Raw genomic sequence first — 26,856 nt, 5'->3', positions numbered from 1 at the left:
CTGGAAGCGAGTTGGGTACAGCTGAGACACCGGATGCGACCACTGGGTTTCCCTGCGGGACAGCATGGCTGGACCAGGCGCCTAGAGCACGAGTAGAGTGGCCCTTTCTGGGTGCATCGAAGGCAAGGACAGAATTTTGGTCAGTGGCCTCTCCTGGACCATGCTCTAGAGGCAGCAGCCATGGGCACGGCCAGCATACTCTGCTTTTCCAACCAGCGGGTGCTGCGGAGAGGTGGCAGGTTGAACAGTTTCACGCGGTGGTGAGGCGGCAGGTTGAGTGGTCTCACGCTAAACTATCCACCGCATGTCGGCTAATAAGTGATGAACCTTCTCTGCCTCCTGGGGATTCACATGCGGGGTGAGTCTCACTAGCACCTTCCCTGCATCCCGGAAGAGATCCTCAGCCTTGGGGATCCTCCAGACCATGGGATTACTACTGCACTCCAGGTGGGAACCAAGGAGGGAGAAGAAGTCCTCAGCTTGAAGGTGGCGTGGCTCCCACAGCACTGGTAACCTCTTTAGTCCTCACATTTGAGGCAGTCAGGGTATCCAGCATGCTGGATGCAGGGAGGTATGGAAGCTGGAGTAGGGGTGCAGGCTGCTGGGGTTTTTTGGGAGGTCCTGTCATTCTTTCGTGACTGAAAACCAAAGGACTCGAGGGCAGGTGCTGAGAGAAAAGGGGCTGGAAAACAAATGGGACCGCGATGGGTCAAAAGGAGAAGGTTAGTACGGGGATGGACACGAGCAGACAAGAGGAGTGATGTCATTGAGCAGACTGTGGCTGAGATACACAGGTACTTAAATACAAAGACTAACAAGGTAACAAGCAAGAGCCGTAGCTCATCGAGGCCACGTCAAGGAGGAGAAAGGAGGGTCAGGCAGACATGACGGGCAGGACATAAGACGATGCATATGAGCTGCATGCTCATATAATACACAAATCAAGCTTTTTTGTTTCAAAATCTCATGATAGCAACTGTAAGTGATATATAAAAAAGCTAAGAAGATTCTTGAACAATGTGAGGTTGAGTTGCTCCTATCAGAGGTAGATACATGACAAAATGTTATATTTGGTGGTCTAAGCACTGGTATCACAAACAAGAAAAGGTCAACAGCAACACATCACCACTGCAGGAACTTCTCTACAGAACGCACTATGCCCAACATGAAGAAGTGGGCAGATCAGAAAATAGAGGGAAATAAACAGCATGCTGTGCACAGGGCCAGTGCAACTGTAACTGTTTGGGGTAAAACCACATTTGCGGCATTAAACTTCAACATGCGTATAGCATCTGTAATAGGGAACCCCTATTATTTGGTGCCCTGTCTGAGCAGTTGGGAGATAGTGATGTGGTACGTGGAACTCAAAATTAATGAATCATGAATTGAACCCAGGCAATCAAGCTACGATATTTTCTAATGCCATATCGGCGTCACAATTGAATTGCACAGTAATAGAATGAAACTGCTTTTCGATTGACAAAAGCAGCTTCATTTGCATTAGGTGCCCTATCAGAATGTGAGTGCAGTCGATTGCTCCAATTGCATTAGGTGTGAAGGAGCTGATGGTTGTGCGGGATATCCACCATCTGTTTGCCATTTTCAGTTGGTAGGTGCCTGTTACCATAAAGCCAAGCATAGTCAGGACCTGTATATGTACAGCTGCAGCCCGAGTTAGTCTTCCTAATGCTGGGCCCACACCAGCACTTAATTGCAAAAGATTGGCTCTTAGAAGCCTAAATCGGATAAGAAAACAGCCACCATCCTGGACAAAATTAGATAACAAGATAAACTTTAATGGTCCCAGGGGAAATTCTTGAGCATGCAGCAGCATGGTATGTAGAATAGATTAACATACTGTACTTCAAATGCAAAACAGGCAAAGTGCAAAGACAGTACACAAAGTCCAAACAAGTAGAAAAGTAAAAATAATTTTGGCAGTCCTTGAAAACTCATTCCCTTCAAATCCTTCTTTTTATAGAGTTACAAGCAGGAACACCATTATGTCATATTGCATTTTCATGACTATAGGCTATTTACATATTTTGATCTATGCATGCAATGCCTAATTCACACTTCCGCATCTAGTATTAATTACAGTTATTTCCCATTCATGGGAAGAGGTGACAAGATGTACGATTTGAAATATCAAATTGAATTCTACAAGGCAAACACATATTATTTGGCTTACACAAATAAATGGAAGATCAATAACCTTTTTTAGATTTACTCTTTCTCATGTCACAGTGAAGTTTGATGACATGAATTGCTGGCAACTCTCCACTTTAAAGTGGATATCTTATTTTCCTAGATTATCCAAAATGTTGCATATGCATACTGAGCCATGTTCCGAGCCACTGTAGTAGAGCCAAGATTTTTCCCTCCTAGTCCTGACATCCATAGTCCTAAACTCCGCTAAAACCAGATTTGGCAGACCAAGACAAATTCCTAATTATGTAAAAATATATGTGATATGCAGTTAACATTTGAGCAAAAGGAATGATGTAATTATGGAAAAATAAAAAATTAGTTCCTTCAGTTTTTTGTTTTGCATGGTGCATCCATAAAAATGAATGACAGCATGATTTTGATCTCAGTCAGTCATTACAGACACTCCCTGGGTTACGATGGTCCATGTTATGATATTTTGACTTTACGACGGGTAAATGTTTTTCACTTTCAGTACATTATTCAACAAATTAGATGAGATATTGTATTATATTGTATTATTATTGTATTATAAATAATCATCACAAATAAAAGCATTCTTAAATTTACAGAAATGTATCACTATGGCTGAATAACTGAACTGAGGTCTGATATCACCAGCTGTACTGTACATTTCTTTATTCTTATGATTCAGGTTGTGAATCCCTCATTAGAGTGACAATTAGTTGCAGGTGCCTCGTTGTACTCACCTCTCTCGGTCTTTGTGTCTTTTGGAAAGAAATTACCTCACAAACAGGAGTGAGGTATTATTGTTTTTGTGAGGCAGTGAATGGGTGTGAACACCCCCCCCCCCTCCCACACACACACACACACACGCACACACACGCACACGCACACACACGCACACGCACACACACACACACACACACACACACCCGCCATACACAGCACAGACATTGTCTCTTCCTGTTTGTCTTAATCACAATTTACATATTACTTTGTATTTTAAAAGCAGAACCTAGCACATCCAAAAAATAATAATAACATGACAATGTTTTTGCGTGTCTTTTTAGTCAGGAGGAAACCCAGGAGGATTTCAAACAAATGACACATTTATTTGCTGAATGTCGGATACGTACATATCAAAGACAGCCTCTAAACAGTGTCCTGCATGGCACTAGCTACACATATTTCATATTTGAAAAGCATAAGGTGCCTCATAAAATCCAAACAGGCTTAAGAACAATCTGTAATCTAGGCCATCTGCTGTTCAGTTTCAGAGCAAAATGATTTGCTGGCAGATTAACTGGTAGTAAAATGCATGTTTTACAAATCATGAGAAAAACAAAATAGGGAAATTGGTGAAGTACAAACATAAATGAAAATACTGTCTTAAAAAATAGTTTCTCTTGTATATGTATGTAATATATATATATATATATATATATATATATAAATAAATAAATTATCTTTCAATCATGCCAAACATTGGAGTGAGTAACACAAGGGCAGAAACGAGAGGGAAGACAAACGCTTAACAGGCAAGGCTTGTTAGGGCCATGCTAGGGAGGAAACAGGAGAGTCAGATGGGCAGGGCATGATTGTACCCCCCTCTCGAAGTGTGTTCCCTGGGCTTGAAGGACCAACAGAGGAGGGGGCCAAAGGGACCAAACAACAGAACTGGAAACAAATGGGACTCCGGTCTAGATAGGGGATGACAGGGCACATGGTGGACAGGACAGAACCACACAAGACAAGGTGGAACACTAGATGGATGACAACAGACATGAGACCAGACACAGGACACCACTAGGGGCAATGAATAGACCAGGGAAAGACTAGGGACAGCCAGGGAGACAAGACAAACGATACCCACCAGGACAGGACACATAGGTTAGGGAACCACAAGGACAGGGACAAATGGACAGGAGAGGACCACAGGGGGCCCTGAACAAGCTAAACACAGGCCAGGAGCATGGAACAAGAACTGGGGCATGATCGACGGGAACAGGGTTTGGCAGGGGATCCTTCTGAGCCCTGAGAAGCTGAGGGCCGACTCAAAGATACGGATCCTCTTGGGCTTCAGAGAGCCAGCAGGACTGGATGGCCCTGACGGGATTGCAGGGCCAGGTGGTGCCAAGGGTACAGCAGGACTGGACGGTGCCAAGGTGACAGTGGAATTGGAGCAGGAGGACGACTAGGTGATTGGAGGACTGGAGCTGGAGGACAATGAGAGGATTGCAGGACTAGAGCAGAGACAGGGACAGGAGAAGGAGGGAGCCGCAGTTACCGCAGGGCCAGACCTGGAGGGCACTGGGAATTCTCTCCCTTGGATTACAGCAGGAGAGCTGTCAGAGTGGACCTCTCTGGACAGACCTGGGTCTGGGCAGCTGGCCAGAACAGCATGCCCCCATCTCCCTCTCTTCGAGACGGAGACTCGGCCAGCCCCTCTTCCATACCCCAACCTTTGACTGCACCGAGACTTAAGACCAGGTCGGTGCGGATGTGGAATCAAGGCAGGAGCCCACAGAGCATGACTAAGGGCAAGGCCCAGAGGGTCCCACTGTCCCACACAAGTCCTCCAGCTGGGCATTGTCAGGGTCAAACCACCCCAGGCTGGCTTCAGCCGGGAGTAAGACATTAGCCTAACCACAGCTGCAGTTGGGCAGGTGCCTGGGCGATGACAGGAAATGACGTGGCACTCACCTGGGTGAAGATGAGGCGGGCTCCTGAACGACAACAGGAAAAGATGAGGTGAGCGCTGATGGGACCTCATGGGATAGCAAGGCGAGTGCTGATTGGGCATCAGGGGATAGCTAGGCAGACGCCAACTGGACACCAGGGGACAGAAAGGCAGGCACCGAATGGGCATCAGAGGACTGTGAGGTAGGTGCCAACTGGACATTAGGGAGCAGGGCCAGATCCAAGGGGACAGCAAGAAGCAAGTGGGGTAAAGCAAGGACATCTGGAGGCAAATGGAGTGAAGTTGGGACACCTGGAGGTGAGCAAGGCACAGCTGGGACACCTGGAGGCAAGTGAGGCGCAACCAGGACACCTGGAGGCAGATAGGACAGCAAAGCAGCCCTCTCTGGACTGGGATTGCTGGCCTTTTTGGTCCAGAAGCTTGGTGTGCAGCCGAAGCAGCCCTCACTGGATCAGGCACAGAGGTGGGCTCTCCTGGGCCGGGCACGGAAGCGTTCTTTTTCTAGTTTAAGGCTTGGGCAGATTGGAAGCTACTGTAGCTGAGTGGAGCCAGAGACAGGCTCTCGCTGTGCCAGAAGTCTGGAGCACGGACTGGGCGGCACTGTTCTGGGCCAGGAGCCGGAGCATGGAAGCACTCGGGGTCAGGCTCTGGCATGAGTTCAGTCTGCTTCTTTAGGGTCTGCCTCCACAGTGAACGGTGGGGAGCCAGCAGGCAGGTCTGCAAGAAGTGGCGAGACTGCAGCTGGCCCCAGAAAAGTGGCATGCTGTCCTGTTTCTGGTGGTGAATAGGAGGCAGACTGCCTCATGGTCAGCGGTGGGGAGTTGGCGGGCTCTGTCTCCGTGATGGACTCAACATCCCCGGGGAGCAGCGTGCTCACATCTTCTGTGAGGACCTCCAAGAGAACCTTGCCATCATCTCCTTGATATCAAACTCCAGAGAGAGGGCTTCTGTGCACCCCTGTAACTCCTGGAGATGGGCCATTCTCTCATGAGCAGAGCTAGGTAAGCCTGGAACAACAGGCATTGATCAGACCTCGGGGGGATTATTGATAGCTCTTCCTGGGGTGGGCAGAGGGTCCTTGAAGCTGGGACCCTGGTGGGAGAAGAGCTAGGTAGCTTGCTGAGACCTGTCATTTTGTCATGACCAGTAGCCAAAGGAATCGAAAACAGGTATCTGAAGAACATAAGTGGTTTGCGTGAAATCAAAACGGGAGCAGGGAAAAACCAAACCAGACCATGAGGGGTCAAAACAAGAAAGCTACTGCAGGGAAGGATTGTTGTTAATGACAGGACGTGGGAACACAGGAACACTAGGAAGTACTTTTGTACAAGACTAATGAGGGAGCAAATGAGAGGCAGCTGGAGTGAGTAACACATGGACAGGAACAAGAGGTAAGATAAATCCATAACAGGCGTGGCTCATTAGGGCCATGCTAGGGAGGAAACAGGAGGAGCAGATGGGCAGGGCATGACAACAGACACATAAACATAAATCAAAGATGAGATCTAGAGATTGAAGCAGTGGCAAAATACTTGTCAAGCATTTACTCTCAGTTATTTGAAAGTATTCATTCATTTGTTTTCGACGACCAGCCCAACATGAGGTGACAGCAAAGCGGTAATGTTGTGCTACCTACTATGAATCTTATGATATTAATTCATTAATTGGATCCAAATTATGAAATGACTAAACTGTGCTGTTTACAAACTTCATCACATAAAGTGTAAAACATTTAATTTGGTGCTAAAATTTTATGTTACAAGATTGTTAGCAGCTGTGTGACGTTGGTGCCCCTTATTGCCATCTTCATTGATGCAAACTGTCACGACCTACGGGACAAAGCACTAGAGAGCAGGTATTGTGGTGAAACAAAAGGGGTTTTATTGATCTCAATGAACAGAGACTGGAAAGAAACAGGATTGTGAGGGATCAAAATGGGAGGACTGGAACAAGGGAGGGTGCAAGCAACAAGAAGGTGCGACGACGATGACTGGACTGGGAATGATGAGACAAACAGGTTCTTAAGTACAAAGACTAACAAGAGGATAACAAGAGGCAGCTGGGAGTGAGCTCCACATTGGGGTATGGAACAAGAGGCAGCTGGGAGTGAGCTCCACATTGGGGTTTGGAACAAGAGGCAAGACAAGGGGGGCAAGCGAGTAACAGCATGGGTTGTTAGGCCCATGACAGGGAGGAGACGGGCAGGGACATGACACAAATAATGTCTGGTCTTCAGCAGTCATGTTTGAATAACATATTATCATCTCAGAAAACTTACTGTGGACGTGAATGATATTTTGAAAAATATAATTAAAGCATCTGTGATTCATTCAGATGGGTTCTGCATATCTATAAATTTAGATTTATGTACATTTGTAAAAAAAAATTAAGAAAACCAGCTGGTTATGCTCTGTTTCCAGTTTATTATGTCCTATTATTTATTCTTAACAGCAATCCAGACTGAGATCACTCAGATGCATGGTTCATTAAAAGCATATTAAAGAGGATAAGACTGTCAGTAATTTGGCTAAATACATTTTATGTGGAATCAAGAGTCCTGCTGCAATTTCTGACAGTAAGCGTCTGCGCATTATGCTGTTTCAAGGAGCTTTCTTAGAATTACATCAGTATTGATAGAAAAAACACAGAACACACCAACTAGTTGTTTTTTTCCTCTCCATTGACAAGCAGAACTACATTTTCAAGATTTTTTTAAAAAGATAGATAGTGTGGAAAAATTCCCTACCTTTGAGATGGCAACCATATCCACAGGATACAAGGACTGGATTTTATTTGGCAGCCGCATAGTACGAATAAGTAAACGAACCAAACAATATGCAAATGTGGGTTGTGTTCTCCAGCTGAAATGAGCAACCAGTACACCCCCCGAGGACTGGGCCATTGCTCCCAGCCACCCCCCAAACACTACATAAAGCCTAATTCACTACATAAAACTATAAACTGATTATACATGAATAGAGGGGTTAGTCTCTGACCTCACACTTGCTCTGAAATGACCATGCCCTCTCACATGTTTTATATATATATATATATATAGTATGTATATAATTTTCCACATTTAGTTAAATTCTTTTGGTTTCTGTAATCCTTCAAACATGACAAGGAGCAGGCTGTGGTGCTGGATGGAACACTGGGCTTGGCTACCTCCCTGTAACTCCTATGCTAAAATGATTAAAGTTTCAAACAATAGGTGGTACCTGCAGTTCTTCCTTCGACTCTCCTATCATCTCACCATCAGTTGAGTTGCAGATTAGGAAAAAAAAGGCAAGTTCTCAAAAGATTTGAAGAATTGGGAGGAGTGCCGTGCTGAGAAAATGTGAACAACTTTGACTGTTCGGAATGAGCAAAGTAAACTGCAAGTAAATATGAGTCAAGACAACTGCCATTTGCATCTACCCACTGCGCAAAAAGAAATCACTAAGTATCACATAAGAAATTGCCTAACATCTACTAGACACAGGTAAAAAGATAAAAAAAGACAAAAAATCTTTGGAATTTGTTTACATATATTATGAAGTAGACAACCATGTTTTCAACCCTTTATGTAAAACATTAATGAATAATTAGTTTTTGTAGGTTAGGCACAAAAGAACTGTGCTACAGTATATATTAAATTGATTTAATTTGACGTTTTGATAGCGGTAATTTGATCTATTTTTTTGCATTTTATTTCCATAAAAATATAGAAATGTAATCACTTTACATAATTATAATAATGACATCTTTCATAACTTGACAATAAATCTTGTTCAGATTATAAGTCTGAATAATTATTTTTGTAATAATTTGTTTAAGCACATTACCTCTTGCAAAACTGCTGTTTGTAGTCAAAACATAAAATAAGCAACTAGCCTCAAGATGTTTTGTTGATTTGTCCATTCGTCAAAGATTCTTTCTTGGAATTGTTGAAATCCAGCGTAAAAAATTGTTATTTATAAAAAAAAATTTCCCAGTACTTTTTTTCCAGTACTGTGCAACAACAGGGGTTAAATGTTAAGAATCACACCTAATGTAATATATATATACATTACTGTTTTTTCAACACACCAGAGTTTAATTATAACACACAGTTCTACAGCTTCCACATTGAAAACATTTATTGTTCTTTTGTCTTTGTAGATTAACAAGCGGACATAATGAAGACATCTTTCAAAGACATATGGACAAGATCCATCGCTGACAAGGGCTACATATTGCAGGTGGTCACACAAGGTCATCATTAAAAGACAGCATTGATTTTAGGGAAAAATCCAGCTTGCCTGAGGCTATATTTTGCCAAGGATTTCCCACCCAGGATAATAGATTTTGATCAACAGCTCTATACCGGGTGTGAGTGCCCTCTGTCTTGTCCATTTAAACTTCATAAATGATATACAGGAGTAGTGGGGCACGATGGAACATACAATGGAACATTCAATGGAGAGATACATTGTTTCCTCAACTGAAGTACGCATCTGAATTCCAAAGCTTTAATGTTTGGATAGTCTCTGGGTGGACTGTTGTGGATCTCAGCCTCTGCCCTCCGCCAGCTCTCTAACCCTGCGAGAGTGGCAAACACTCCTTGCACAAAAAAAAAAACCTGTCTGGACAATGGTCGCATCTTGTGCTTTTCCTCCCCCGTCTGATGGGAGCCAAAGGAACAATGGGTCCATGTGTAGCTCAGTCAGTGTCCTTCAGAAAGACATTTGTGTAACGTTCTTTGTTGGCATGTTCCGTTCAGTTCACTAGTGCTTCATTTGTGTCCAGAGACACTGTAGATACATCTGTGATCTTCACCCCTGTGTACAGCAACAAGCGTGACTACAGACATCAGCAACATTCATCCTGAGAACAAGACTATTTCCAGTCCAGGGATGTGCGGCACATGCTTGAAGAATTCCATTTTCTTTTTTAATTGACCATTTGCTTTCCCTGTCTGGCCGGAGGAACAGCAGCCTGGGCTCAAGACCGGAATGCTTTGGTTTTTTTGACAGAACATTCATTGTAAAAGAAATATACATTGGCTAGCATAGATGGAAAAACACATATTGACTTAAGAGATCTTAAATCAATGCAAACAGTAGACAAGTTCTGCTTGTTCTTGTACACTAACCTGCTTTACAAATGGACTGAAATGCAGTCACTTCAGCATTGTGTCTTTTTCCAACATTTACAGTATCTATAATTTGATGACATGTACTGATTTTATCAGCCTCACTTAGGATATTTACAAAAGAAAAAAAAAACTGCTCCATACTCCCATAACATTTACTATTGATGTTTTAAGTTTTAACGCCGAAGAAAACGACTGACACAAATTTAAACTACTGCTATTCTTTAAATGAAAGCTGAAAATTGACATTTGTAAGGTGTGCAGTAATGACAAGCATATCATGAACATTAAAATGAGATATATTACATTCAGTTATGGTTTGTAATTATTTCTGATTTTAATGGCATGATTATTTTCCAAAAGAATTTATTTAAAGATATATGCTCAACTGTGACCATCACCAGGACAAGTGATTTGAAGATGAAAATGAGGATGAGTACCATACTGACACTAATTCATTTAGCTTGATGTGTTCAATTTTCCCTGTATGTAACTGGTGTTAGCAAATATTTCTTCCAGATTGTTTGATGAAATTAGTCATAAATGAGGGGAATTTCACACATTTTGATTAATGTTTGTTATATGATGTTTACTGTCGTAGAAATCTGTATCAATTGATATCAAATTTTTAATTATTTACACACCTTGTTAGACTGACAAACTGGGAACACATGCAGGTGAATCTTAAATGCTAACAGAAACAAACTGTCAGTATGCAAGTCACATAAGCTTTACTCCCCACAGTGTTCAAATACAAATTGGAAAGTACATGTCTCACAGAGGTCCAGGTTCTCAATTCATTGTGTGCAAAATAGTGTTCTTAGAATATATGCCACAACAAACAAGGATGCATAAAGTCACCTGAATATAATTCAAGGATTGCTGCCTTGATTATTGTTCAACAGAAACTCTCTTTTCTGGTTTTTCTTTACTGACAAAAATGTCACAGATAAAAGCAATTAACATGTGGATATCGTTATAAAGCATGCAGAGATTGCTTCTGCTCTTGATTTAAGAATATGAATCACAGCTGATGAGGTATAAAATATGGAATATTAAAAAGAGAAAAAAACGAAACTTTTGTTGGTACTGACTTGTAATTTTACATTTTTCAAAAGTAAAAGAAAGATTCTTTGCGATATTCAGCATCACCTATGTTAAGAACAGGATCAACGGGGAAAACTGTGCTATTTTGAGCGGGAGCTACCTAAGTGGCACTCTCCCTGTCCACCTCAGACTGGCTCCAGTTCTGAAGGGCAGATGTCAAGGGACTAGACAGGCCTCTGTGCCGCTGACCAGTCCTCCTTGCAGTTGAGCGCAGCACCGGTGCCGGTACCGTGTTACATTCAGCCTTATGCTGCAGGAAGCCCATCTAGGGTCAGTTTCGAAACTGCACTCTTAATTGGCCAGCCTGGTGTGGCATGTCAATGGCCCTATTATAATTTCTGCAGAAATGACCATATACTGTATGGGCTGCACAGTGTCGCAGTCCAACATTAATTATTCATGGGTAAGCTAGATGCTAAACCGAACATGACATGTGGACAGCTAATCAAAGTAGCAGAAGCTCTAAAGCCTGTTTTCTCCCACTGAGAGCACCTTATGGTGATTTCAGCACCAGGGTCATCAAGAGACTAAGTCTGCTGACCAGCTGAATATTGCGAAGTCTGTCAATTGGTCGGACCCCGCAGTGTGCTCCTTGTGACACTAAATTCTTGTGGAACCTGAAACTCTGAAAAACTGTCTGTCAGCGCCGACTCAGTCTGCCTCACAGACTTGTATTTAGATTTTGATATTTTTCTCTCTGTGATCAATGCTGGCTTTTTAAAGATTGTTAAATGCCATCGTGAAATTCTACCTAGCTTTTTCTAGACATCTCGCAGGACATGAGAAATGCCATCACCCAATCCTATGAGATTTTATAGTTTTCCTTTCTATCCCTGATAGAAGATTTGTCAAATCTATGAATTTTAACAAAGAAAGCTTAGAATTTTCCTGATTTTATGTGCAAAATAAATACTGAACTGTTAACTTATGCTCTCAAGTAATGATAATACAACCAGGCATCCATATCTAAAAAATTGCAGTGTTTTGTCAATGTCTTTATTTCTTTTACTTTCCTTTTAAGTGAAATGCTTTTAAATAGGTGCCTGTCACTGGAGTCTGGTCTGAATTAAACCTCTTTTGTTGATATAAAATCCAGCAACCCGACATTCAAATGCATTTGATTAGAAGTGCAAGGTAGGGAACATTCATATTATTAAACCTGCAGTGGGATAGCACAGCAGTCAACACTTCGCAAGCATTCATGATCCATTAGCAAAAGCTAACTCCTACCAAGAAAGAAAAAGCATGAATGACACTCCAGAGTGTCTTAAAGGTCAGTCATATCCCCCCTTCTGTATTTTCATTCAAAATCAAGCAGAGGAAGGTAGCAGATCTGAAAGGATATACAATGTGTACAATGGTCACTGAGGTTTCTTTTCTTATATTTTATGGATTTGCCTTTGCATCGATCACAAGTGTTTTCATTTGAACATATAAAATGTTACCAACAGCCAATGTTTTCAGGCTTTGATAAAAAGAAATGAGACAGCAGGAGACTGTCTTTGTGTTCAGTTATCAGGATAAATGCACCTGTTAAAAAAACTTACACTGAAACCTTTCACAGAACTAATTGTGTAATCAAAGAGAATATTTTCCTGCACATGGGAAAACAGAAAACTGTAATTGTTTTTATACCTTTAAAAGTAATAATCACATAAAAAATATATCACACCTGCAAGAGATCCAGGTCAACATTAAAAACTAGTGATTATAATCTTCTTCTCTGAATGCCTGTGGATGACGGAAGTGACTTGCCCTTGACTTACAGACTGACTCAGAATCAAACGATAATTTGATTGATACATTGATGTAGTGAATGACAGGCACTGCGTTAATCACCCCAAAAAACACAATTTATGAAGCATCAGTAAGCATTTGGGGGACAGTTTTTTTATGGGGGAGGGACAAGAAAACATCCTTAACAGTAGCTATCAACAAGATTAAAAACAATATTACACAAGGTGCCTGGAGCTACACGACCAAGGTGCTATTACTGAAAAATACAGATTGGTAACTCTAGAGAGACACAGTTGGATTGAGACACCTTTACATGAGACAGTAGCCATTTTCATTTGGCTATATACCCCCTCTCCCGCTTCATGGTCGGCATTAGTATTCACTTCCTGATGAAAAGATCTCACAGCCTTGACACTTCTGGGTTCCCACACTCCTTTGAAAGTTTGACAACTGTCATTTTTACTGACACAATAATAAAAAGCATTTGGTGGAAATAGAACATTTGGTAAATATTTGATTGTACTAGACTGGCTAGGATCTTTGCTGGTGTGCCATTAAAACAGACCTTTCAAAGAAACTCAATGCCAATATGTTACAAATTCAATGAAATGTTTAGAATTATCAAAGCTATGATTACTGAGCCATTTTTAGGTTTTGTTTAATAAATCCTGTTATCCTGCACATCATTGCATGTCAATGAAAAGGCAATTGTGGGAATATCCAAAGCACTAAGTTCATCTCTACCAAGTGATAATGTTATATAGGGACACATACACTATGGAGGAAGAACCTGCAGAAGTACCTGAAGAAGAATTCCACACTCGGTTGGACCGAAGCACTGGATCATCCTTATCATCCCCAGGCTTATGCAGAAGTGTAATTTTTTATGGTTGTGATGATTGAGGTCCAGTCCTTCTGGGGTTTTACTATATGCTGCTTTTCATTCTACTTCACCTCCAGAATGTCATCTTTTTGCACTGCATCAGGGCCCCAGATTTAGGGGACAAACGGATAATGTGATGACAGAGTGCCCTCAGTCTTTAGGTGCCACAGTATCTTGTGGTCAGGCTGGGGGAGGAGGTAAGTATTCAAGCCGGGGAGTGGTGATGTTCTTTCATGCAATGTCTCTTTCAAAAATTTCACATGTAAGGAAAATAAAAATCAGACAGATAGATAGATAGATAGATAGATAGATAGATAGATAGATAGTATGAATGCCAAGACATTACAGGCACCCCTGTATCGACAGATGTTCATACATAAACACAACCAGTAGCCACTTTACCATGTGCACCTGCTCATAACCACAAAAACGCCTGGAATTCCAAACAAGCAAATCATATGCTTGTAACTGAATATTTACAGCGTGCAGACAAAGTCAAGAGATTAAGTTACTGTGTAGCTTACTGAGTATAAGACACATGATCTAAGTCATTTTGAATGTGGTATGATTGTTGGTGTCAGACATAGTGATTTTGGCGAGTTAGAAAGGGCCACCCCTATTTATATACTGCAGTGGCTACAATTCACAGAAGATGGTACCATAAACAAGAAACATCTAGCCAGCAGCAATTCTGTCACCAAAAACACCTTGTTAATGAGAGGGGTCAGAGGATAATGATCAGACTCGTTAAGGCTAATAGGAAGGCCACAAGTGCAAAAATAATAACCCAGTACAACAGTGATGTACATAAAGGCACCTCTGAATGCACTATTTGTCAACCCTAGAAGGGGATCCTGTTACTATGAAGCTGTATTGTTTGCAGAACCTAACTAAATTCCAGGTAGCTGACGTGGACCCTCTGGGTGGGACCATTATATATTCTTCTGGCCACTGGCAGAAAGGGGACCCAGTAGTGACTCTTGGAACGATGGATTGCCTAATGCGTAAAGATCCATGTGGATACAGCATCATAAAGGGGGTTAGTCATCATGGCCCATGCCATCATCCTCCTTTTGGAAATATTGGTCATCATGGCCCATGACATCATCCTCCTTTTGGAAATATTGGTCATCATGGCCCATGACATCATCCTCCTTTTGGAAATATTGGTCATCATGGCCCATGACATCATCCTCCTTTTGGAAATATTGGTCATCATGGCCCATGCCATCATCCTCCTTTTGGAAATATTGGTCATCATGGCCCATGCCATCATCCTCCTTTTGGAAATATTGGTCATCATGGCCCATGACATCATCCTCCTTTTGGAAATATTGGTCATCATGGCCCATGACATCATCCTCCTTTTGGAAATATTGGTCATCATGGCCCATGACATCATCCTCCTTTTGGAAACCACCTTCAGTATGATGCCCCTTATTTTCGAAGTTTTAAAATTCAAGTTTTCTTGTTGGAAAAAAATTAGTGCAAAAACTCATTTTGACTATTTTTAGAGAAAATTTGTATTTTTGTTTTTGTGGGCACGATAAGTTGTCAGCATATTGAAACGCATTAACGTTGTGTAATATTCACATACAGCACTTGAATGTTTCTGCAACATTTCAGTTTTTATTGTTTAAACAAAACAGTAACATCCTTTTCTTTATTAAAAAGAAATAAAGTGCAGAAACTTGTTTCATTTTTACAAAATTCCTTTGTAACTCAGCAATCAGGTAATCAAAATATTACTGTATAATTGGAGATGAGATCTATTAACGGTATTTATGAGACAATTTGTCAGTTCCAATGCCTCATTTTAGAAAGAGAAATATCTTGTGCTGCAAATGAGACAACACACCTTTATCATTCACATTCCTGAAAAAAAATCTCTTTTCCATTCCTCAGGAAAATAATGTTTTCTTTTGTTTCTTTCCATTGCTGTTTTCTTCCATGATGACATGATAAGTCTAACTAGCTGTTAATTTGTGCTATCAACAGTTCCCATTGGTCATTATGTGCTGGAAAGGGGGAGGGACATCCATGTATTGACTGGAATAACACAGGGTTGCTGACCGCAATTTGTTTGATTTTTCTTTCTGAATCTTCTGATTTTCTTTCTTGATTTTCTTGCTGAGTTTTGTCAGATTTTCCTTTTTATTGCTTTTTGTGACCTTTAGGCATGTGCCTTAGGAAGGCCCGAAATGCCACATGCTGGCGACCCCCATTTCAAATACTATCACTCACCTTAATGGCACATAATGTTCATTGACCAGAACTGTGAGAAGTGCCTGAACTGCCTGCACTAAGTCTTTGGACAACAGTAGACTTTGTGCCGTCTAGAAAGAGTCCTGCACTCACTGATAATCAGCAGAGCAAACAATGCCTGTTCTGCATCTTTCATCAGAAGATAGCAGGGGAAAACCCTTTTAGCTTTAATATTCACAAAATGAAGTTCATGCACAATTTCTTCAGCCATGAAGTAGTCAAGATATGCTGCCTATGTCTTTGGATCGACTTGAAGACACGAGTCAGGAATGGATAAATTAAAGAAGAAATGTCTTTGATTTCTTGGAAACTAAGTTGTGCAGTTGTTTACTCTGAATGCCAGCTGAGTCAATTATTATTCTCTTTGGAGAATCTTCTGGTGGCTCCCTTTCAAGTGCTGCAACCATCAGGTGTTTTCCTTCTGCATCCAGCTCTCAGTTTTAAGATGGAGATTGCCAGAAGCTCTTCGCTCAAGTGCTAGAGCCAGCCACAGAGCTTTTTCAGGGCATAAGCCTTCAGCACACCCTAAATACAATCCAAACAAAGAGTGACTTTTTAGGGGGTGAGAGCAAGATTTGACAAAACTATTCAGGTCCATATATTGGACACTTTGGCTTCCAGTGTGTCAAGGGTCAACCCTAGAGCAGAGCTAGAAATTCTGGGAAATGGCTACTGTAGTTTGGCAGATCATCCCTAGTATCTTACTGAACACAATTAAACTTACTGTAAACTTCTCATAGAAAATCCTGCTTACTGTTTAAATGGCCCTTCAGTTACACGTATGACAGCACTACCTCTTCCTCTTATAGGCTCCCCGGTATGACAGACACGGTATGTACAGCGCTGTAAAGCTGTCCAATTCACTGCTCAACTAGAGGGTGCTTTTCCACCGTACCGTACTTCAAGAAGGTACCAAAAGTACAGTGAAGCCAAGGTGTTGGTTTTCCACTGACATAAAAACTGGTACCGGCACCAAATGACATCACAACGTGAGGCGGGGTAGTTTGTACTGAATTTGAAAAATGGCTGTAGTAGGACTGGACAATGTGCAATATTAAGACCAACATCACATGTTATGCACATCCAATTCTTACATTGCTAGTCGGATAGATTAAGATAAGGCTTACCTTCAGTTTGGTGCTGATATTATGGCATGGACAGTTTAAGTCTCGCTAAAACATTTTTACTCTGTCATAGGAAAAAAAAAAACTTAGCAAGTTTTGCAATTTTAATGATCATTGCTTTTTAAGGTTATCTAGTATATGTTTAAAAATCAGTTTTAAGTTTACCTATGCTGCCTCTGCATGAGCGCTGCATGCGTTCTCTGAAATAATCATAATCATTTTTAAATCACTCCTAGACGGGTTCGTAAGAATTTATGTTGAACTCCTTTAAATACCCCAATATTTATAACAAGAAATCACATTGAAATATTTGAAAAATTTTCAATACTGTGCTGTAGTATATTAGAGTATAATATAGTATTAGGGCTATCAATAGCTTAAAATACTTAATCGTGATTAATCGCACAGTCCATAGTTAATCACAAATTAATCGCAAATTAAACAATTAATTTATTAAACATTCAACATTTACCATTAAGGGATTTTTTTCAGGTGTTAATATTCTTATCAATATTAGAGTTGGCAAGGCATGTTTGCTTTTTGCAAATGTATGCATTTATTATTGAAAATCAATTACCAACAATAAATAACAACAAAGATTTTCCAAAGGTCATCAGAAACCCTTCATCACTTAAGAAAAACTCAAGCCCAACAACAGATCGACCTGCTAAATATTACATATTACTTAGTCATATAACTAAGTATAGATCAGAGGTCGGCAACCTTTTTAAAGACATTTTATCCTAAATGTCTGACCCAAGATTTACAAAGAGCCCCAATGGATAGAGAAGAGGGTTTGCGATATGATTTTTAATGCAATATCGGTATATATGCATTTAACACAAAACAAAACTTCAACCACGTACAAAAAATAAAGAAATATAATTTCGGGGGGGGGGGGGGGTCTCAGTTTTAAATCACTCGGACGCGTAACAGTGCAAAGGTGACTAATATAACTATATTGTTCAGTTCTGTAGCGATAGTCTTCACCCTCACCCAAGTTCGTTTGGCAGTGCAAAATGTCCTCACCACTCCGAACTCAGCTGGCTGTAATATGTAAATTGGAGAAAATATAATAATTTTATGAAGATCTGGGAAGGCGTGGTGACGATTTACTACAAAAAGTATATGAAAGAATTACAAATCCCATTTAACTTAATAAGCCTACATCCAATCTTGGACACTGAAGAAAGCTCCGGAAAGCATATATACCATTTGCCCGGAGACATACTCTTGTAGAGAATGACTTTGAGGAAGATGTAAATTATGCAGTTGAGACACCACAGAAGCACGTGACGGACCGCCTCATTCACATGTAGCTAAAGAAATATCTAAATGAAAAATATTAAAAATAATTAACCCAAAAATAAATTATTTATATTATGAAAGTATTATCATAATATATTATACATAATATGTATGGTATTTAAGACTAGATGTACTGTGGAGGTAACTTATTTCACATCGACAGTAACTGCAAATAACTATGGTCTTGTCGATGGACCCATCTGACAGAGTTTTGAAGCTGAACTTGCCATTCAAAATACCTTTTTCTTTGTTCATTATTTTTCCCGAGCTGCCATCCGACTCAACACGCGTTAATGGCATCAAAAAAATGAGTCACATTATAATGAATTCCCGTTGACGCACTTTAACTTTGACAGCCCTATATAGTATATTATACAAAATACTTTATTTCTTGTTATGCTATCCTGATCTTGTTGTATCTTCTTCCGACCAGATCGCAATGAAAGCTTGTGTCAATTTATTTGTCTATGCGTCCATTATTATTAATCGTATTATATTTTTGTCTGTGACGTAATAGGTCACCTGGAAAAAGCCCAATACTAACAAGCTGAAACGAAGCATATTGCCACCTATTGTAGTGCAGTTGGACATACTTCAGTCAATAAATTGATTACCTTCCCATGCATGTATATTACGACAAGGACAGTAGTCCGATTAAATGGCGTAGTCGAGCTATAACTGTAACTCGACTTAGCTGTGCATGTAAACGTATTGAGTGTAGGGGCCCCAACCTGCATCTCCTCCATCCTGTTTCCTAATCTGAGAGAATGGATGGTGTTTGAAGCACTAGAGAAGCTGAAGAACATGATACAGACTGTACTGCTCACACTGTGAGGAGCCTAGAACTGTGAGAGAGTGGGCAAAGGAGGTTGAGGAAGCCTTTCCTCCATTACTGTTTTCCTCAGTGGTGTAGTTGTTGCACGGGCTGGAGGAGAGGGAGTGGGAGTATGTAAATCAGTGTATCACATACCTCTTTATGTACCTATAGGCAAACTGCAAATGCTCCAGATGGCGTTCCTTCAAATGTACCCATTCAAAAGTCTCCATCATATCTGTAGTTAAATCTACCCATCTGTGATCTGTAGGGGCGCAATGCGTGATGTTACACACAGCTGTGGAACTTTCTGCAAGGTCAATGAAAAGTTGAACAGGCACTTGCTTTGAACACCCTTGGATTAACCCTGTCAGGGGCCACCTTATCTGTATATTTACTGGGTCTGCAGTGACGCACATTCTGCAGAGGAAAATGGAACTTGAGGTCTTGAAGGTGATATTCTGTGTGACATGGTGGAAAGGAAACTTAGCAGGGGTGATGGCGGGGGTGTGAGGAATGGGTGAAGTAGATGGACGGGGGCAGGTCAGTGTGTGGTCTGAACCACATCCACCTATTACCCTGGAGCGGAGAGTGCTACGGGAAGGCTGGGCTGAAAAACAGTTATCAAAACTGTTGAAGAACAGAATTAACTCACTGGCTTTATCCAACTTCCCCTGGTTTGATTGTAGCCAGTATTTTTTTTCATTCCACTTTATACGTCCTTCAAGTTGTTCTGCTGGAGCTTGTGCTGGCCCTTCTTTTCGAGCTGTGCCTTCACACCCTTAACCTCCCTCTTGTAACCTGGGGCTCTGAAACACAAGGGCTTACCCAGGCTGAAGCCCTGGAATCTCTGATAAAAAAAAAGGCTTCAACTTGTTTAATGACCCCCCACCTCGGTCAACAACTACACCACTGAGGAAAACAGTAAGGGAGGAAATGCTTCCTCAACCTCCTTTGTCCACTCCCTTACAGTTCTAAGCTCCTCAGATAATATCGTAAGGTTACTGAAACTGTATTTGTATATGACATTATGTTCATTTACACAAATCCTTACAAAACAGGTACTTTGACACAGAAGGCAAAAAGTATAAAAGTAATCTTGTAATTTCGTGATAAGATTTTTTATGGCCCAGTTACGTGTTCTGATAATTAAAATACATACCTAAAGGAGAAAAATGTACACAATGCTTATCTATTCTTATACAGTCATCCCTCTGCTTTTGCACTGTATGATCTACAAAAGCTCGCTATAATGAACAGTCTGTTCGAGTGTTGCTATTACAATTTACGGATGTGTTCCACTCAAGAAGGAATGGCCGGGTCAATTTTTGCACAACTCCTCTTTCATTTTCATTTTTTTTCAGTTCAAGTGTTAAGACTATTAAAATTACTTTCATTGATTTATTTGCTGTTTATATTGTTTTTTATATATTATGTTAAAGAAATGCATAATATGAAATGGTAAATATATTTTGTTTCAGAAAAGGCTATATTTTGTGTGAACATACAAAAGGCAGTTGTGAAAGAGTTAAGCAAGCATTGCTTTTGGTTATAAAACTGTCAAATTTGATAGTAAATATAAATTTTGGGAGTCATTATTGGGGTTAGGGGACCCTTACATTTTTCCCATTAAAAACTGGAATCCTTGAACATAATTCCCATTATAATTAATGGGATTTATGTTTTCAATATACACTGCTCAAAAAAATTAAAGGAACACTTTGGAAACACATCAGATCTCAATGGGAAAAAAAGTCATGCTAGATATTTATACTGATATGGACTGGGTAATATGTTAGGAACAAAAAGATGCCACATCGTTTGATGGAAATGAAAATTATCAACCTACAGAGGGCTGATTCAAAGACACCCCGAAAATCTAAGTGGAAAAATGATGCATCAGGCTAGTCCTTTTTGCTGAGAATTCATTACAGCAACTCAAAATCGTACTCAGTAGTTTGTATGGCCCCCATGTGCTTGTATGCATGCCTAACAATGTCAGGGCATCCTCCTAATGAGATGATAGATGGTGTCCTGGGGGATCTCCTCCCAGATCTGGACCAGGGCATCACTGAGCTCCTGGATAGTCTGAGGTGCAACCTGGTGGCGTCGGATGGACCGAAACATAATGTCCCAGAGGTGTTCTATTGGATTTAGATCATGCAAACGTGGGGGCCAGTCAATGGTATCAATTCCTTCATGTTCCAGGAACTGCCTGCATACTCTCGCCACATGAGGCTGGGCATTGTCGTGCACCAGGAGGAACCCAGGACCCACTGCACCAGCGTAGGGTCTGACAATGGGTCCAAGGATTTCATCCTGATACCTAATGGCAGTCAAGGTGCCGTTGACTAGCCTGTAGGGGTCTGTGTGTCCCTCCATGGATATGCCTCCCTAGACCATCACTGACCCCCCACCAAACCGGTCTTGCTGAACAATGTTACATGCAGCATAATGTTCTCCGCAGCTTCTCCAGACCTTTTCACTTCTGTCACATGTGCTCAGGGTGAACCTGCTCTCATCTGTGAAAGGCGCAGGGTGCCAGTGGTGGACCTGCCAATTCTGGTATTCTATGGCAAATGCCCATCGAGCTCCACGGGGCCCACTAGAGGACGTCGGGCCCTCAGACCACCCTCATGAAGTCTGTTTCTGATTGTTTGGTCAGAGACATGCACACCAGTGGCCTGCTGGAGGTCATTTTGTAGGGCTCTGGCAGTGCTCATCCTGTTCCTCCATGCACAAAGGAGCAGATACCAATCCTGCTGATGGGTTAAGGACCTTCTATGGCCCTGTCCATCGCTCCTAGAGTAACTGCCTCTCTCCTGGAATCTCCTCCATGGCCTTGAGACTGTGCTGGGAGACACAGTAAACCTTCTGGCAATGACACATCAATATGCGCCACCCTGGAGGAGTCGGACTACCTGTGCAACCTCGGTAGGGTCCAGGTATCGCCTGATGCTACCAGTAGTGACACTGACTGTAGCCAAATGCAATACTAGTGAAAAAACAGTCAGAAGAGATTAGGACGGAAAAATGTCAGTGCCCCCCACCTGTTAAACCATTCCTGTTTTGGGGGTCGTCTCATTGTTGCCCCTCTAGTACACTTGTTGTTAATTTCATTAACACCAAAGCAGCTGAAACTGATTAACAACCCCCTCTGCTACTTAACTGACCAGATGAATATCCAAGAAGTTTAGTTTACTGGATGCTATACTCTGATTAATAAGCGTTCCTTTAATTTTTTTGAGCAGTGTACAAGTTTTCAGCTTATACAAGGGTTTTCAAGAAGGACGTCTGTAAATCAAGAGACTGCTGTATTCTGATCTAAAGTCAAGTATTTGCCTAAGCAATTGTAAAGAAGCAGAAAAATAGTCTGCTGTGCCAAACATTCTTTCCTTACAAACACATCTGACGTTTCCCTGCTAGAAAGAAACAAACAACCCACCTAAATACACGGCCTCTCATCCTCCATTCTATGCTCCAACACCCATTGTCAAAAGAAATCAAAAGTCAGATTTCTCACAGTGCAGCACTTACAAAGCACCCGGGAAAACAGTTTGCAAATATTAGTGTGAAACCTCTAGGCACTCGATGTACGTATCTGAGAATGTCACAATCCCGACAAGAAAAGCATAAATCTTTATAGGTGAATTCATGAAAAACATGCTGCATTGCTGTTCTGAAAACTGCGTTCTGCAGCTGGTTGTCATGACGCCACATTTTCATAGAGATGGGTGGAAAGAGAATGTATAGTCATTCACCAATATCCACTATTGTCACACTAAGGTTAGCACATATTTTTTTTAAATAATTCCTACACTCAGAACAAGATAAGGAGTTATAATAGAGATGGATGGATTTTTAAAATAATGTTTTCTACTGTCGTATCATTTATCTTCCTTAACTGCATAACCTGCACTTGGACACAGTGAGCCTGGAGGCTATCCCCAGGAGCAAAGGGCACGAGGCTGGGGAATGCTCTGCATGGGCTCCCAGTCCACTGCAGAGTACAAACACCGTGGGCAATTCAGATAGGATTCCGAGTCCCAGCTCTTGGAGTGTGAAGCTGCAGTGCAGCCAACCAGCCACCGCATTGCAGGTCACAACATTTAGTATATTTTTATGTATTTGATGATATGATTGGTCAGGACATGAGCGGGAATTAAACAAATAGATAAAGTGACTTAACTTTTCGCTTTGATGTCCTTAAATGTTTAAGTCTTCTGGGCAAACTTGCGGACAGCTTTTAACAGAAAGAAGAGTCTATGCTGCTCCACTCAATGGCTTCAAACAGTTGATGAGTAGTTGGTTAGTTTGTGTTTAATGTAAGATCAAATATTATCTATAGAGTTAAAATCTGGATATATACATATCACATTTAGTCTTGATTTTGCCCACAATGTACTTAAAAGTGATTTTGAACGTGTTCTTCCAGAGTGCAGAGAGGGTACTATGGTCAGACTGGAATTCAGGTCAGCATCTTCATCCACTTCCTGTTAGGCGTTCCACAGCAGCAAAGCATAATTGGCATGTAGAAGAGAGGGTTTAAGTCACCTGAGATATTTCAACCATCTGTCAAATGAGAGTCTCTTACAGGCCTATCAGGAATCTGAAGGTTGTCCCTTTCAGGCCGTGAAAGATGCACCCCTCAAATAATCAGTTCTGACTCTCCTGTGTGGTGAAAATAAATCAATCAGCTTGGTTGAGTATTATATACGGAAGCAGAGGACTCAGGACACCCAGGCAGGCAGACATCCAATCAATTGGGAGGGAAGTTTTTGGTTAAATCCAGACTGGGTATCTCAGCTACCGACATATAAACACAAGCCTGTCTGGTCCCTTTCTTCACTGTCGGTGACTGACATGTTGTTTCTCCAATCAGAGCTGACCCTGTGGAAGGAAGCGAATGGATTCTGCCTTTAAAGGACCTGGACATCGACAGGACTAGGGGATGGGTGGCAGGTTGTTGATAGCATAGTCTAACTAGTCGGAAACAACAAAATTGGCTTGAAAATCAGTGAAAAGGAAATTCATGGCAGAAACTCAGGTAGTCACGGAATAAAGTCAATTTTGGTCATTCAAAGTGAGTAAAAGCCATTTTCATGGAGAACAGCGGATGGCAAAAGCAGGCCATCTATCTATGAACTGCTTCAAGTGTTCAAAGTAGGGATTTATGTGAATGCAAAAGCAGAGAGATGTGCACTTTGCATTCAGGATGCTGCCTCAGACGGGCTGCTCAGAATGCGAATGACTGAATCTTTTCTGGCTTAGATAGGAAATGGGACTTTGCATTTCATTGCTCCTCCAGGGCAGATCTTAGTGGTTTCCCACATTGTTGGCACAGCAATGGAATAAAAGCTTACATGGGAAAAAAAACAGAAATTAAATGTACTCTTTCCCATTTTTTATTTTGGTGAACAATAATAGCTTGTTATCAACAAGGTTAAAAGGCTGCAAAACAAACAATCTTGATTTTATTTGATTTGCTTTTTGGATACAAATGTGAAGTGTGAGCAGATTATCTAGTGGTGAGTGAAATGGAACTCAGTATGGCTTTGAGTTTAATACTTTTGGGACTGTGTTGTAGAGAAGAATCCTTCTATCTGCTTATACTGTATGTTTAAATGCTGCAATTTGCTCAGGAAGCTGGAATAATAAAATACTTTGGTAAGACGTTACTCAATGCAGTTATCTTAATGCACTATAAATACCTTCATAAGGCACTACAAAGCATCCTCAATTCTTATACTGACCAATATAATGCATTATGAAGTTATCTAGAGTGCATTATAGATGAGAGCTTCATAGAGCATTCATAATGCATAATATACATGGCTATAATGTGTTACACCTTTTTAGAAAGTTATAGCCATATTTATAATATTTTATTAATGCATTATAATGCATTATGAAGGTATGTATAATGCATTATGATGATTACTTTAAGTACATTTGTGCAACGCACATAGAGACAAATCTACAGAATCATCCAGACTGTCTTCCCAACCAGGACAAGGTCCAGAAGTTATAAAAAAATAACTAATTTCTTTTCAGTCTCACTATCAGCTTTGAAAACCTCATTCAAGGGAGCATTTTCCAGTTTTTTAATTGCATCTTTTGTTTAAACCTGCATTTTTTCACCTCATTACCAAATGAACAGAAACCGATTTGTTCCTCTGGGAACGTTTTTTTTGGCACACCGGCCTCCTTTTTGCTCATTTCTAAGCATTCACTTCATATTTGGCATCTTGAAAGAAGCAAATAATGACGACGTTTTAATGTGTTTTTGTAGCAATTCACAGTAGACTCGTGTCATTTCTAATATATTCCCCTTAGCATTTTACAGCAAGTTTGTAAGCAGCTAATTACTTTATTTTTTAATTAAAAATAGCTTCGTGAGACAGCAGTGACCCAGACATGAAAAGCACCAGGCAGCAATCAGCCATGTTTGAGTTGTGGTGTTTGACACAGTTAGTCTGCTTTTAGTAAAGAAGTACAGAAGCAGGATAGTACTTACAGTTTCTAACACAATCTCACACTGAAACCGTTCATCTCAATAATCCCCATTTTTCTTCTTGAATCATCGCAGCCAATTATCGCAGGCGATATAGGCGGCCACCCATGTAGACCCATGTAGCTAAGAGGGTGAGTGGAGTTACAAAGTAAGGAAAGCCTCATTCATACCAAGCTCTCCTCCTGTACCCTGGCAACAGTATGCATCATAATATAAGCCTAAAGATATCAGCTGTCTCAACAAAACTAGCCTTCATTATGTCATTGCATATGCATAAATCTTGCATGAAAAATGAATCTCAGACGGCATTTCTGAGAGAACGCAGAAAAAGCAGAAAGCTTTTATGATATTATTTTTCTTTTTTCGCATCTGTATATTTATTTCTATAAGCAGTCCCTCCTGGGATCTGAGTCTGCAGCCACTTACTTACAAGTCCAGCTTCTTTTCTGCTACTCCACCTGCTGCACTAATTGGCTCACTGCAAAGCTGCACTGGTGATGATGAATGTAACCATTTCTGGCCGTTGACATGGAGCCGTTTGCGCTAACACTCAGCAATCCTCGAGAGCTGCAATGTGCCCAGCCTCACAGCTTCTATACAAGTTTGGGCCTGTTCAGCCAAAAGCATAAAAGGCTTTAAAGTAGCACAGGACACATTTAGACCTAACTGCTACCTGGCTAGTGATACAGTGGCTTTCGACTCACATAGAAAAACTGATTTGAAGTGAAGGACAAAATGTCCATAATGTTGTATCAAAATAAATTTTATAACCCTTTTTAAAACATTATGTTTCTGATTACTGTATCTCCTGAAGTAGTGGCCGGGACCTTTATTTACCTAAGCTGCAGAAATAACTTGCCTTTATTTGAGGCAGCCCTGCGTTAGAGGCAGGCCTTTATTTACCTAAGCCGCAGAAGTAACAGTCCTTTATTTAAGGCAGACCGGCATTAGAGGGAGGCCTTTATTTAAGGCAGACCGGCATTAGAGGGAGGCCTTTATTTACCTAAGCTGCAGAAATAACTTGCCTTTATTTGAGGCAGCCCTGCGTTAGAGGCAGGCCTTTATTTACCTAAGCCGCAGAAGTAACAGTCCTTTATTTAAGGCAGACCGGCATTAGA

General features: G+C 41.1%; 1 protein-coding gene across 4 annotated transcripts in view; it reads left to right on the top strand.

Annotated features, from left to right (window-relative positions):
• LOC111842271 (chemokine-like protein TAFA-1) overlaps positions 1-11,019 on the top strand; it is a 134,189-nt gene extending 123,170 nt beyond the window's left edge. For all 4 annotated transcript variants that reach the window (XR_011991906.1, XR_011991907.1, XM_023808697.2 and 1 more), the window contains one exon: positions 9,014-11,019. Coding sequence is in view for 1 of the 4 variants with exons in the window: in XM_023808697.2 (XP_023664465.1) it covers positions 9,014-9,031 (18 nt within the window). In the remaining 3 variants the exon portion in view is untranslated. The remainder of the gene's footprint in view (positions 1-9,013) is intronic.
• Positions 11,020-26,856: the final 15,837 nt, after the last annotated feature.

Source organism: Paramormyrops kingsleyae, chromosome 6 (assembly GCF_048594095.1).
Source record: "Paramormyrops kingsleyae isolate MSU_618 chromosome 6, PKINGS_0.4, whole genome shotgun sequence".
Taxonomy (NCBI): Eukaryota; Metazoa; Chordata; class Actinopteri; order Osteoglossiformes; family Mormyridae; genus Paramormyrops; species Paramormyrops kingsleyae.
Note: the sequence above shows the minus strand (reverse complement) of the source record. Positions and strands in the feature narration are given on the sequence as shown.